The sequence below is a fragment of the Melanerpes formicivorus genome, unplaced genomic scaffold (assembly GCF_026170545.1).
Source record: "Melanerpes formicivorus ecotype bairdi unplaced genomic scaffold, bMelFor1.0.p_v2 SCAF_98, whole genome shotgun sequence".
Classification (NCBI taxonomy): Eukaryota; Metazoa; Chordata; class Aves; order Piciformes; family Picidae; genus Melanerpes; species Melanerpes formicivorus.
Window position 1 is genome coordinate 1,436,879 of NW_027142450.1, and position 13,758 is coordinate 1,450,636.

The 13,758-nt window shown below is 38.8% G+C and overlaps 1 protein-coding gene across 1 annotated transcript; it reads left to right on the plus strand.

The window, feature by feature from the left end:
- The first annotated feature begins 2,001 nt into the window (after nucleotides 1-2,001).
- On the plus strand, nucleotides 2,002-5,448 carry GDF2 (growth differentiation factor 2). The gene is made up of 2 exons (XM_068166152.1): nucleotides 2,002-2,474; nucleotides 4,179-5,448. Exons 1-2 carry the CDS (start codon nucleotides 2,129-2,131, stop codon nucleotides 5,117-5,119), a joined length of 1,287 nt encoding a protein of 428 aa, XP_068022253.1. The 5' UTR covers nucleotides 2,002-2,128; the 3' UTR covers nucleotides 5,120-5,448.
- The last annotated feature ends 8,310 nt before the right edge of the window (nucleotides 5,449-13,758 follow it).

Sequence of the window (13,758 nt, forward strand, 5' to 3'; positions counted from 1 at the left end):
AATAAATGAAAAGTCAGAGAAAAATGTCATACATTACTAAAAAGCATACTCTGCTTATTTTTTCAGAAAGCACACTGCTAGGCACGATGAAGTAACTAATGAAGCACCATGGGTTTTGAAGTCTAAGCAATATTCTTTCAGAGTAAGTGCTACCAAAAAAAATGAAAAAAAGAAAAAAAGACATCTTTGGTCCTTTTACATCTTCAGATAAATCCTATATACCCTTAAAAAGTTATGCTTTAGCCAAACACAACTAATGGGCTCTTCAGGCAGGTAGGAAACACAAAGGCCCCAAGTAAAATGTAACAAACACTCTTGCTATGCAGAAGATCAGGATCAGTGCCAAATAATCCTGTCTGACTTTATATCATAGCAACATAATTAACCAGGATTTTGGATCTGTTTGTTGTGACAATGCCAGCGACAAGCAGTGTGAGCAATCTGGCAGTGCAGGCCTAGAGCCTGACATGGTGGTAGGCCATGCTCAGCATAAGTGCAGAGCCAGCTAGCAGTGTAGCAAAACAGTGCTGTGCCTGCAGCATGTAACTAAAGCAGGACACTGGTAGCTATAAACACAGAGAGTTATCTTGGAACAACAGGACATGCACCTGCATCAACAAACCTTGTGAGTCATTAGTAGTTGGACCAATAATCTATAATAGTGCAATGTGTGGTCACTCATAGGGAACCAATGAAGCTATGCCAACGAGGCTCTTCGAGTTTATACAAGTTGTAGAAGTTCCCCTGATGCGCACTTCTACCTTTCCTTTCCCTTCTTCTTCTTTGCTTCACTTTACTGTGCTACACTCGCACTATAGTCCTACAATACTGGAACAATAAAGGAACAATACTCGATCATATTGGTCAGCTGTATTGACTCCAATCTCCGTCGTCTATAGTTAGTCACTTGAACAGATATATAAGGGTGTACTTAAGAAGTCTGGGATTGTCGTAAATGTTGTGTATGCACTGCTAGAAAACAGGAGAATGACCAGAAGGGACAAATTCTTGTCCACACCTTTTCAACTATACTATTCAGACTTAATGGTACATGTAAATCACTTTTGCATCATTAGATTCAATCACAATGCATATATTAAGATAAACAACAAGTAATATTTGTGTCTATATATAAATGAGAGGTTTTCCTCCTGTATCATAAGAAATTCTATCATCAGTCTTGTATTTTTGCCTTGGCCCATGCTTCTTATGCATAATAGTATCTTCATAGATAATCCTCTCTATCTTCATGGACATCTTTTACTTTCCATGTGGCCTTAGAAGGCCCAGTTCTGCCTTCATTCTGAGGTGATTGAAATAATGACTAATTGTTCTCAGAGTGGACTGACTGTCAAGAATCTAAGAAATATATTACATAGATACTATAAAAACAAGACTAAATTCCCTTACACCAAAGGAATCAAACTGAGAATGGACAAGCCTGCAAATAACATGAAACAAACTTGACACAAAACAGATATTTCACTGTATACAAACAATAACTCTTGGCTGATAAATGGAAACAACTTTTAAGGTTGCTTCTATTGTCATGACAGCATGTCTTGCAGAAGTACAGTTCTGCATCAAATGATCACAGGTTTCCTGATGGCACATGAAGATTCTGTGACAAAGATTTGAAAGATGTTATTAGCTAATAGAGTAATTTTCTTATAGAACTCTGTTTTCTAGTCTTGATAAAAGCAGTGTAATCTACGCCCCTAAGAAAGCTTCTCTCTGTGCTGGCAAGGAAATGATAAAAAAAAGTGTAATTAAGCAATGATGACCCTAAAGTGAAATGTGGATTCGTTACAATATACAATGTCCTTCCCACCAGCCACATGTGTTTGTCAGATGTTTACAGAATCTTCATTAACTAAGAGCTTTGCTAGATAACAGAAGCTGAAGCATGGCATCAATGACTCTGATAAGGGCAAGTGTACAACCAATCTGCTTGACAACTGACAAGAGGCTGAGGTTTCAAGCAGTCTGCAAAAAGAACACAAGAAAGTGATTTGCAAAGGGCATTCTAGTTGTTTGCCTTCCATCTCTTTTTCTCTGTAATAAAGCAGGAAATTTAATCATCTAAAACACCCTCTTGTCTCTCCACCATAAAGTAAATATAGAAGAAATGCATTATTTTGGAGTATTGTCTGTACTGTCTGTTTTCAACATTATAGCCTGTTTGACAAGAGGCAAGCCTTTGGAAAACTGGGACAACTTACCAGCTGTGGGAAAGTCTGAGGCACACTTTCATGATTCTGGGGAAGTGGAAGAGGAGAACCATTTTGACTTTAAATCTTTCCTGGAGAACATGAAGACAGATTTACTAAGGAGTTTGAATTTGTCAAGAGTCCCCTCACAAATGAAGACCAAAGAAGAACCACCTCAGTTCATGATTGACTTATACAACAGATATGCTGCAGACAAGTCCTCCATCCCTGCGTCCAATATTGTAAGGAGCTTCAGTACTGAAGGTAGGAGAAGTTCTAAATACATAGACTAGAATTTTGAAGAGGTATATTTACAGTAGTTACTCTGAATCTTTTGAGATTCAGAGGGAAGTTTTGCCTAACTTCCACAGATTCATTAGAAAAGAAACAGATTTAAAAAACAGATTGTTGTCTTGCTCTGTGGTTTCTTTCAATCTTAAAAAACCAAAACACTTCATTGTTTTTCTTTGATATTTTCACTGTACGATATTCTTTTCTCAAACACATCAACTGAGACAGTGCATTGAATAACAGAGTTTACATGAATCATGTTTTAAAGCTAGAGATTTGGAACTAAGTTTTAATATTAGAATGAAAACTTTTGATCATCTATGGCTGAGACATCCATGCTAGAAAGTTCCTCTTTCAGGTGGGCTCTGCACACTTAAAAAACACAGCAAATGACTGTGAAATGCATCTCTGGATTCCAGAAAGAAACAGCAGTGCTCCCCAAAAATTCTGGGTTAGATGCAAAGATTTATGTGGAAATGAGTAGTCAAGCCTGGTTCAATTAAAAATGTTCAAGATCCCTGTCTGCAGAGCATTGCACAGACTTTTAAAGCTCTGTCAAAAGAAGCAGTAAAACAAAAGAAGTAAATGCAATACCTGTGAAAAAATGAGACCAGGAGAACTGAAGCTTCTATTTATATGAGAAAATAAATGTACACAGGTAACGGCACTAAGGAGAACTCCAAATTCCCAAATAAGTGCCCCTAGTCCTGAAATGGAAAGAAACATTAACAGTGTAAAATAGATTATAATTTCCATATCTCACTCTCTTCTATGACTGCTTTAATGAGCAAACACTGTGAAGAAATGTCATCATTTGCCTATTAAAATTGCCCAAAAACTCAGTCATGATTCATTATCTTACACTCACCATCAAATACACATCAGTCATCGATGACTTTTAAACACTACAAATCTGATCTTCCAGGCAAATATCTCCCCCTTCCAAGGTAGAATTGCTGGTCCTGCATAGAAAAGCTTTGCAGAAAAAACCAAAACAGAACCAACCAAACAAAACTCACACAAACTCAATGAGTCCAGCCTGAAGTGAACTGGGACTTGGGCATGAAAGACTATTTATCACCAAGTCCCAGTTTAAACAGACCCTGAAGCTTCAATTCAGGATTTCCCCCAAACTCCTAGTAATCCAAGCTGCTTTCAAAGTTATCTGAAGACAATACCACAAGGCTCAGCACAGCTGGTTCTAAGAGACACTTATAATGTATGACATACTACTCTGGTTTTGGAGGGCTGTTCATCCCATGGCATGATAATAAGAGTAGGAAATGCATTGATTTTTTAGAAATTCTTTGTGTGAAAAAAGGAAAAATCTATTTAAGAAGTTGCTAAATCTGAAGCTACCCAGATGCCTTATTTACATACTTAACCACGATGAGCATCATCCACAGCTTGTTCTAGGCAAACTCTTTACACTCCACTCCACACACACACACCCCTGACTATGCATATTGGTGAAAATTCTGCCAACACCAGGGACCTCCATTTCCTCTTCTCACTTCCTGCCCTTGAAACTCACCCAGAAGCCAGTATTATTTATTTTTTTAACACTGAGCAGTCACACTATTATTTTACCTGCAAAATACATCCTGAGTCTTTTAAATGCAAGGTGTTTGGGCAGTCAGAAGCACTGTAACCAAGTGTTTTAATTTCCTATTGCAGATGTTGTTTCTTTAGCTACAGCAGAAGAAAATCCAATTCAGAAACACATCTTGCTCTTCAACATCTCTGTTCCACGATATGAGGAAATCACCAGAGCTGAACTGAAAGTTTTTATCTCCTGTCACAGAGAAGTCGGGTCTTTCTCTAGGCTAGAAGGCAACATGGTCATTTATGATATTCTAGATGGTGACCACAGGGAAAACTCGGAAAGTACCAAATCTTTCCTTGTCTCCCATAACATCCAGAAGTGTGGCTGGGAGACATTTGAAGTGTCCAGTGCTGTGAAAAGATGGGTCAGGGCAGACAAACTGAATACTAAAAACAAGCTAGAAGTTGTTATAGAGAGTAAAGCTTTGGGTGGTTTCACTTGTGAAAAGCTGGATATCAGTGTTAGCACTGACACTAAAAATCTGCCCCTGTTAATAGTGTTCTCCAATGACCGCAGCAATGGGACAAAAGAGACTAAGGCGGAGCTCCGGGAGATGATTGTTCATGAGCAAGAAAGTGCACTAAAGAAATTAGGAAAGAACACCACTTCATCTGAAGAGGAAAAACAGGTTGAGGAAAAGGCCGTCATTGGGCCCCACCAGTATTCCTCCAGAAGCAAGAGAAGCATCGGAGCAAATCACTGCCGGAGAACTTCCCTCCATGTGAACTTTGAAGAGATTGGCTGGGATTCCTGGATCATTGCACCAAAAGATTATGAGGCTTTTGAGTGTAAAGGAGGTTGTTTTTTCCCTCTGACAGATAATGTTACCCCAACAAAACATGCTATCGTCCAAACTCTGGTGCATCTCCAAAACCCAAAGAAAGCTTCCAAGGCCTGCTGCGTGCCAACAAAACTGGATTCAATCTCCATTCTTTATAAGGATGATGCTGGTGTGCCCACTTTGATATACAACTATGAAGGAATGAAAGTGGCAGAATGTGGCTGCAGGTAGTATATGAGGCCAAACCTCTAAGAATATCCCACTAGTCTGTTCTGTGTAAATCTGTATATTAGTGATGCAAGTGAATATACTTGCAAACAAGGTTTGGAGCAGGGTATGAGGCTGGTTATTGTTGCTGCTTGTTTTATAGAGAAACTGGCATTTAAAGAATGGAAATCATTGTAAATAGCCTGCATTAGATATCATTGCAAAATGAATACTGGATTAAAATATTGAGAGTGAATAGTGATACAATTTGAATACTTTATTTTAAATCTCTGTTTAACGATCCTGTTTATGCCACAAACTAAAGGATTTTCAATGGGAATTTACATTGTACATGTCTAATAGCTATAGAAATCTAATTCACATTCCTAACTCTGATATTTTCAACCTCTGTAAAATTTAGTAAACAGAATTTAGTCTGCAAAGTCAAGTCAGAAGTCTAAATCCAACAAGTTTTTTCCTCATATCAGTAATCTCAGAACATTTTAGAGGCAGATTATTTACTTCTGTTTGTGAGGATTTTAAGTATTCAAAACAGACAAGATTCTCAGTCTTATTTCATTCCCAAGTTTCCTTCTGTGGGTAGCAGGTGCCTTGCTTTCAGCTTTCTTATCCTCAGTGTCCCTATTTTTACCCCTTTATGGCACATACTTGAATGATAAGAATTGCAGCCTTCCGCTTCTAAGACACTGTTTCCTACAAGGAACAGCAGCCTTTATCTCTGCACAAAGATAAGAAGCTACTTTGACCTGCTGCATATTCTTAGTATTTCTTTGCAAGAACATCCAGTCAAATGACATTCAGCCTTAGAAGACGTATTCTAAAAGCAGTGGGGGACCGGCAGACCTCAGCACTTGTGAAAAGCCCAGGCTACATTTAAAGGCTAAATATGTTCTTTCGAGTCTGATATTAGATTTCAAACTTTTTAAAAAATCTTCTTAGGTGAAACTCTACATACAAAATTCTTTCACACCTTAAAAGTCTGGGAAAAACTGAAAACTTCTGTGTTGTATAAGGCTTATACTGATGTATGGCAAATATACTATCACACAACAGTTCTCCTGACTTCAGTTGTATTTTCACTAAAAAAGGACTCTCTCTCTCTCCTGTAATTTAAGTAAACTCCCTTTGGTTTTAATGAAGGCTTTGTCTGTGCAAGACCAAAGTGTCTTCTGTGGGTTTCAGGTGATAGATGTAAATGCCGTACAATGCCAGCATAGTCCACCCCACTTCTTCACCACCTTCCATGCACACACATACAAATAACAACAGCAACAACAACAACAACAACAATAATAATAATAATAATAATTAATAATAAATCTATCAGTGTATCAGAGAACACTTTTGATCCAAACCCACAGCAAAACACAGAGCTGTTTGAAATGGTAAAGAATATTGATGAGGGAAAAAAAAATCTAAACAGTAGCTTAATATATGGAAGCCACAGGATTCAAATCCATACATATGTTTTAAATTAGGCAGCCTATGGGCAAAACTAATTCATTTGGCATGAACTGGTCAGCTTGAAATCTGATACACAGTTTATTTATCATTGTTAACTTAATATAGAGCAAATAGCAGGTGAGAGCGAGCAGGGTGGTTGTACTTCCACAATGAACTGCTGGTTGCATCACAAACCATGAGCACAAAGCACAATTCATAAGAATTCTTGGACTGATCTAGAGGCTTTTCCGTTAGAACTGGGCTGCAATTGGATGAGATCTGTGATCTGGGTCCATGCAGACTCCATCTATAGCTGCAGGTCATTAACCTCTTAAGCTTCCAGTGGCCATCTTCTCATTTTACCACTCCCCCCTGGCTTCCGTGATCTTACAGTCATCATTATGCGTTCCGCCTTTCAGAATGCCCTGTATGATCTCCTTGTTTTGGTCATGTCTCCTAAGCTCATGACATTTTGCACAACTTCTCTTAATCAAATAAAAGAAGCCACCAAACAAGCACTTGGTGTGATCGCATTAAAAGTTATCCCCTCCTGTCAGGGTAATTGTAGCTGTGCGCCCTTAAGTCATATAAACAGAAAGTCCTGGTTATATTTTGACTTCACTGAATACAGCACTTTGTCCATAATTAAATGAAAAAGTGGGGAGGGGGAAAGACCAGTTCCTATATGCTCACAGAAACAAATTCTAGAGAATCTTTTTTCTTAATTTTTTTCACATTGTGAATTCAAATGTTGATCTTTCTTTGGGAGGGGCAGAGAAGACCCAAAGCTATTTTTTGCTAAAAACTCAGATCCTAGCTATGGTATTAGAATTTCAGAGAAGCTCTAGCGTTACCTTTCCAAAACTAGACTACAAGTTGCTTTTGTATTTCTAAATAAATAAATAAATACAATTGCCCTTCCAGCCTGCTTTAATGATCACATTCCCATAAGCTTAACATTTTGGTTGGTGCAGTAACAAAACAAAATATGAATTTTTCAATAGGGTGATGATCTGGATCAAGACAAAATGAGAAACAAGTAGTGAGTTTGGGTGCTGCTTACAGTATGGGTGAAGTTTGTTAAATCAATGCTTGGGTTTACATTGCAAATGTAACAGATTGATCTAGGTAGATACAAACATTTGATCTTAAACAATTGCTCAAGTTCCATTTGTCAAAAGCTTTAGGATACAATCAGCCAGGCAGCCAAGGTGGGCCTAGGCAGTTAGAACTTCACATTCCCTCAAGCTAGCAGGACGTGGGATCCAACGATAGCCCCCTCCCTTCTTCCTGTGTTAAATTCCCAAGGTACCATGGGTTGTGCGTTTAGCAGAGGCAAAAAACCAGGCAAGACCCTCCACAGTCCCTAGAGAGCGCAGGGCTCATGTAAGGCTGGAGGCACTAACTGCACGTACTTCAGGTGTAACTTAGTCTCCTCCGTGTCACACTGGCTCTGACACACCTACAAGCCACCTCAGAGCCATCTTGGCCTCACTTCATCCTTCAGTGTTTTCTCAAAGCCTAGTCTCCATGCTGGCTAAGTATCATCGCCGGACTGTGAGGGACTTCAATGAGGCCCCCGCCCCACCATCGCTATGCTGCTAGGGGCCTCTGTGTTGCCTCAGCGCCATCTTCAGGCTGCGGGCTGCTTCTGCGCCAGCTCTCTTCTCTCCAGCCCTCTTCACACATTTTCTTACTCTCCCTCACATGGTACCATATAATCTTTCACCTTAAAGCTGCTTCCTACCTTCTCCCTCTGGGCTGCACTTTTTTATACTCTCCGTGTCTGTGAGTTGCCCTACTGCCATGTCTGCACTGGCTGCTGCCTCAGGAAAACATCACCCCTCTGAGCTGCTTCCAAGCTGCTCCTGTTTCTTTTTTGTCTTCTTCCCATAAAGATTCTGCCAGACCATCAGTCATAATTCAACTAAAATCCTCACAGAAGAATGGCTTCTCTGTAGCCCTGGAAAATGGGACAGCCTCACTGTCACTCAGGCATATGGTTTGGCTGGAGCCCAGCAGACTTGCTCTTGGCCCTCACAAAAGCCATGACCCCAGCCCAGCACACCAAAAGAGGTGAGAGAGCAGCATCCTAGCAGCCTGGGGCCATCCTACTGGCCCAGCAGCTAAACCGTCCTACCATGCAGTGGGGTGAAACCTAGTTCTTTACAATAAACTAGGTATGTTAGGATGCCAAGAGCTCATTAGCCAGTATGTGCTGGGCACTTCTATCCTATGTCAGCATGGCAGACAACAGCATTAGGACATGTTTGACCAGTCATCAAAGGCATCACGCCCTCAGCAGTATAATCTGTAGGAATCAGGCGGTTCTGGTGGCAGCCATTTGCAGTGCCTGGCCACTAAACAAAGGCTACCATGGATGACTGGAGTTCTCACTGTTTCAAATACTGCATCAAGAGGCATCCAGGAGAGGAGGGCTCTTCGTGCAGTATTTAATATTCACTGTTATCAGCTAACTCTGTTTGGTCTTCTGTATTGAATGTAAATCTGTCAGAAATGTAGGATCTGGAGGATACAGACTACATAGTGCCAACATAATATACCAGTTCTCCAAGGACTGCATGCCAGTTTCCACTTTTTGATGAAAAATTACTTGCAAAATTCAAAACTATGTTCTTGATTTAGTTCAGGTTAGATATCGGCCATGCATTTTCCTGAAGCCCACCTGAATCTTATGCTTACCTAGAATATGGCAGTTGAGCAGAGTTGGTCAATGTCAGTTTATCACAGCTGTGTTCTGTGAGCTGTGATGAGTATCCACCTGCTCCTCACTTAAATTTGAGAGGTTTGAAAATGGAAAGATACATTTTCTGCCCTCCCTCAATCTTTCAATTAAAAAAAACAAGTTGTCTTCTCATTCTGTTTTTTTCTTTTTCTCTTTCTTGTTCAGTGTATAAAGAGGGGAGGGGAAGGGAGGGAAAAAGAAAAGGAAATTTAAGAGAAAAAAAGTACCAATCAAACACATTTTGGATTTGAGTTTGTCTTATTACAAATGTAACCATTAAAAAAACATTTTGAAGTGCTATTTAAATTTCCATAAACTGGGAAGCATTCAAGATTTAAAAAATACAAAAGGAAACTACCAATAGCTTTAATTTTTATCACTACAGGTTTGTAAAGCATAAGAACTGAAAAAAATAGGGACAAAAATTGTAACATTACTTCCTTTGTCATGGGAATTACAACAGAATCTGAGGGTGATACTATTCGTTTTTTGTATTACTAAGAGGCCTAAAAAGCCTGTTCAGGGACCAGTAGAGGAATAGAAGAGGAAGTCTTAGACCATGCCTATGGAATCCAGTCATGCCTACTGCAGACAGCCATGAAGTAGTGTTGACCCAGACTTCTGCATCTATAAAAGCCAATGAAAATTTGTCTGGAAATAATTACCAGAGTTCTGGAAATATTAAATATTTCACAGCATAGCCCTGTTCTTGAGCTATTAAACCCTGTCTCTCAGTATTTAGGAGCCCAGTATTTAGGAGCCCAGTATCACCTTTACATTAATTCTAATTCACACATATAATTTAAAATATGGCTGTTTTGGAAGGCTATACTAAAATCAAAAGTAGTTTATTTTCAGCTTTCACCTTTATCCTGTTGGCATTTCTGATAGTGGAAAACCAGCTCTTGCTGCCACTGTCAGATGAGCCTTTTGCTACTGCAGTTTGTCACTGACCAATGGGTCTATACAGGCCTGATGAGGGAATCATGAGATCAACTGCAGATGAGAACAGTGAATTATTGGAGCAAAATATATATAGCAAAACATTTAATCTCACTCTGGTGTAAGATATTTAGCATGTGATTTGAGTGATGCAGACTAGTCTGGGACATATAAAAGAAAATACCTGTTCTCAGAGTGTGTGGGAAGTTCATACTCACAGGAAGTCAGAAAGTGAAATATGGACACAAGAAGTCAGAAAATTAAATGCTCATGGATTTTAAAGGATTATAAAGTTTTATGAGTTATAAAAGCTAGAGCTAGACCTGAGATATTGAGTTCAGCTCAAAACTAAAATCAAAATAGGAATTTGGTTTAGGTTATATTAGAAATTAGAACTGATGGTAGAATTACATTTTTAATTACTCAGAGTTCACTGAACAAACTAGCATTAAACAAGTGTCAAGAAATGAGTAAGTAAATATTAATTCTCCAAAACTTGAAGAATTCACACCATACAAGGAAAGATTCTTACCTTTTAACACCATCTGTAAAGAATTGCCAAGTTAGCAGTAAGTGATTGTGGTGGTGACACATGTCATAATGAATTCAGAGGAAGAGAAAGAGATGGCTTTTTTCCACACTCCTATACTTTAAAGTCATTGGTGGTATGGTTTCAAAAGACATTAATTTTGTAGTTATGTTGTGAAGCTAGTTTTGTTTCTGTGTGGTAGTGGTAGGAAGCATAAGGAAAAACACATATCTGAATTTGAGTAATACATTGAGCTATGGAGTGTTGCCACATCTTTACTTTTAATGGGTAAAACTAATTACGGTCCTCTATACATTTCTCAAAACTCTAGCTTCCTAGAAACTAGGAAGCTTCAGCTACAGTTGGCATCCTTGCTGAGATGGATTTTTTTTTTTAACATGATACAATGCACAATAAATGTTAGAAAAAAAATAAAATGCTTTTTTTTCTAATCTTAGAAGGCCTCACTGGAGAAGAATATTGTGGATCTGTGGAAAACCATGGTTAAATATCAGGAAAAAGAATTATCATGTAATGAGTCTAGCAGTAGATATATAGAATTCACTTATATATGAAAGGTAGCTTTATGGCACATACCTTGATTAAAAATGCTCAGTTACTGTCTATTACTGTCTGTTTTCTGAGTATGTTCTTCATGACCATTCATCTCTGTCTATTTAAATTTAGAGTAAGATGAGGTGACAGTTATCACCTCATATATGCTATCTGTAATACACTATAACACCCTCTGCACAGTGAGTTTAAATTGAAGTTATGTGAGTAATGCTTTGTCATTATATTAAATTCTATTCTAAAAGCAGAAAGTGACAGAGAGTGGAAAAGTTTTACAGTGGAAAAGTTACATTTTAAAAGTATTTGCTATGATTTAAACAGCAGAATAAGGTGACATTCAAGAAATCCAGAAAAATAGGTTTTGCTCTAATTTTATGGTAAATAATTTAATTTTATATCCACCATTATCCTATACTTGGTAAATAATTTCATATAAGTGCCATTATGTATTATATACAAAAGATTAAAAAAGAAAGTATGTACACTCCATAAACATGCAATGTCATTCTTTTTTTTTCTGGGATAGAAAGCTGCATGCTTAAAGCTACTGTACAGACAGACAGAAATAGAGATCCATCCTGACACATTCTTAGGGACATGGATTATTGTACTTTTTTTCCCAATTCCTGTCACAATGGATCCATTTTTGTAACCCCGCTCCTTGGCTTCTGGGCATGGCCTCCTACAGCACCCAGCAGGAGTAAAAGGAAGAAATAAATAAGAGACAAAAAAGGGGACCCATTGAACAACACAATCCCCCTAGCCCAGCAGGCAGAATATCTAACCTTCCATGTTTGCACAGTTTTACTTCATTTTTTTTAGATCACAAATATATTTTCTTTATTGTCATGCTTTGTTTCTGTCATAACAAAATCAGTTAGTGTGTATCTTCCCTTTCAAGTTAATTGAAAGGTGTTGGAGCTCACAGAGTTTTCAAGTAACATTAAAATGTTAAGCACTCCACAGAGGGAAGTGTCAGAATTAAGATTCTCTATTCATCATCCTCCTCTTGGTTGTATGAATGAATTGCACAATTACAGATCATAATGTTTTCATTTCAGTCAGTGGACAGAGTGAAAGGTGCTTTAGAATTAAGTTGGAGATTTATGAAATACCCTATCTTGTCTGCTAAATTCATTATCTTAATGTACACTACAGTGTATGCAATTGTTCACAGAATCACAGAATATTAGGGGTCGGAAGGGACCTCCAGAGATCATTGAATCCAACCCCCACACCAAAGCAGGATCACCTAGGGCAGGCCACACAGGAACACATCCAGGTGGGTTTTGACAGTCTCGAGAGAGACTCCACAACCTCTCTGGGCAGCTTGTTCCAGTGCTCTGTCACCCTCACCACAAAGTGTCTCCTTGTGTTGAGGTGGAACCTCCTGTGTTCTAGCTTGTATCCATTGTTCCTTGTCCTATCACTAAGCACCACCAAAAAGAGACTGGCACCCATCAGATATTTATAGCCTTCTCTTCTCAAGACTAAGCAGTCCCAGTTCTCTATGGTAACAGCATTTAGAGACTTTATCAGGGGTTGGAAGTAAAGGTAGGGTATATGCTGTACATAGTACAGAGATCTCCTTCCCCACAGACTTTCCAAAATTAGACAGGCAGAGAAGCTGTGAGTTAGAAAAGCAATAGAAATTCATTTTCACAGATCCTTTCCACTGTATTGGCCACACGAGAAATTCATGCACCTCTGGCAATTAATTCTGTAGCTCAAAAGTCAATTTCTGGACAAAATGTAATTATGCTAGAAAGTTGTTGTTCCAATTACCTTTGCCCAAGAGAACAGGATTATTCTTTGCAGGAAGAAAGCAAGAACAACTCAAACTGGTAGCAAAGCCCTGGAGTTAGGTCTGTGAAGGATGTCACACATTGTCACAATATAGAACAGTCCTCCAAAATTGTGAAGACACTGCAGATTTTACAAAATCCCTTTATTACTAGAACTGAATGAGCCCGAAAGAGGTCTGCAGTAAATTTGCTCGTGTGAGTGGCAGACTTTGCTCAACATACACATGACACCAACAGTGTGCATCCAGACAGAGTCTTTAGACTCTTCCCTACATGTGTATTCTAATGTGGCTACAAGTGGCATTCTGAATGCAATATAAAACCACTCTCCCCAGATTCTCTTGTCTATTCTTGCAGCTACCTCCGGCAAGCAGAATGGCTGAGGTAACAATTCATTGCAGACTTAGAGACAAGAATCTGTTCTTGTATGTCTTTGGCACGTCATACTGGAGCTCTGAATGCTGACAACTCACGTGGTTACAGTCTACAGCTGCATTCCACAAATTCTGATCCTCTTTAAAACTCTTAATACAATAGGGTCTCAAATACATTGTGAGCAGAAGGAACACATCACCACCCCCTGTTCTATTTTTGTATGCTGAGC

What these genes read in the sequence shown, in the direction of transcription:
- GDF2 (XM_068166152.1), top strand. Translation starts at nt 2,129, where the DNA reads ATGCATTATTTTGGAGTATTGTCTGTACTGTCTGTTTTCAACATTATA. An exon ending in AAGGAGCTTCAGTACTGAAG is followed by an intron (nt 2,475 to 4,178) that starts GTAGGAGAAGTT and finishes TTCCTATTGCAG; the next exon opens with ATGTTGTTTCTTTAGCTACA.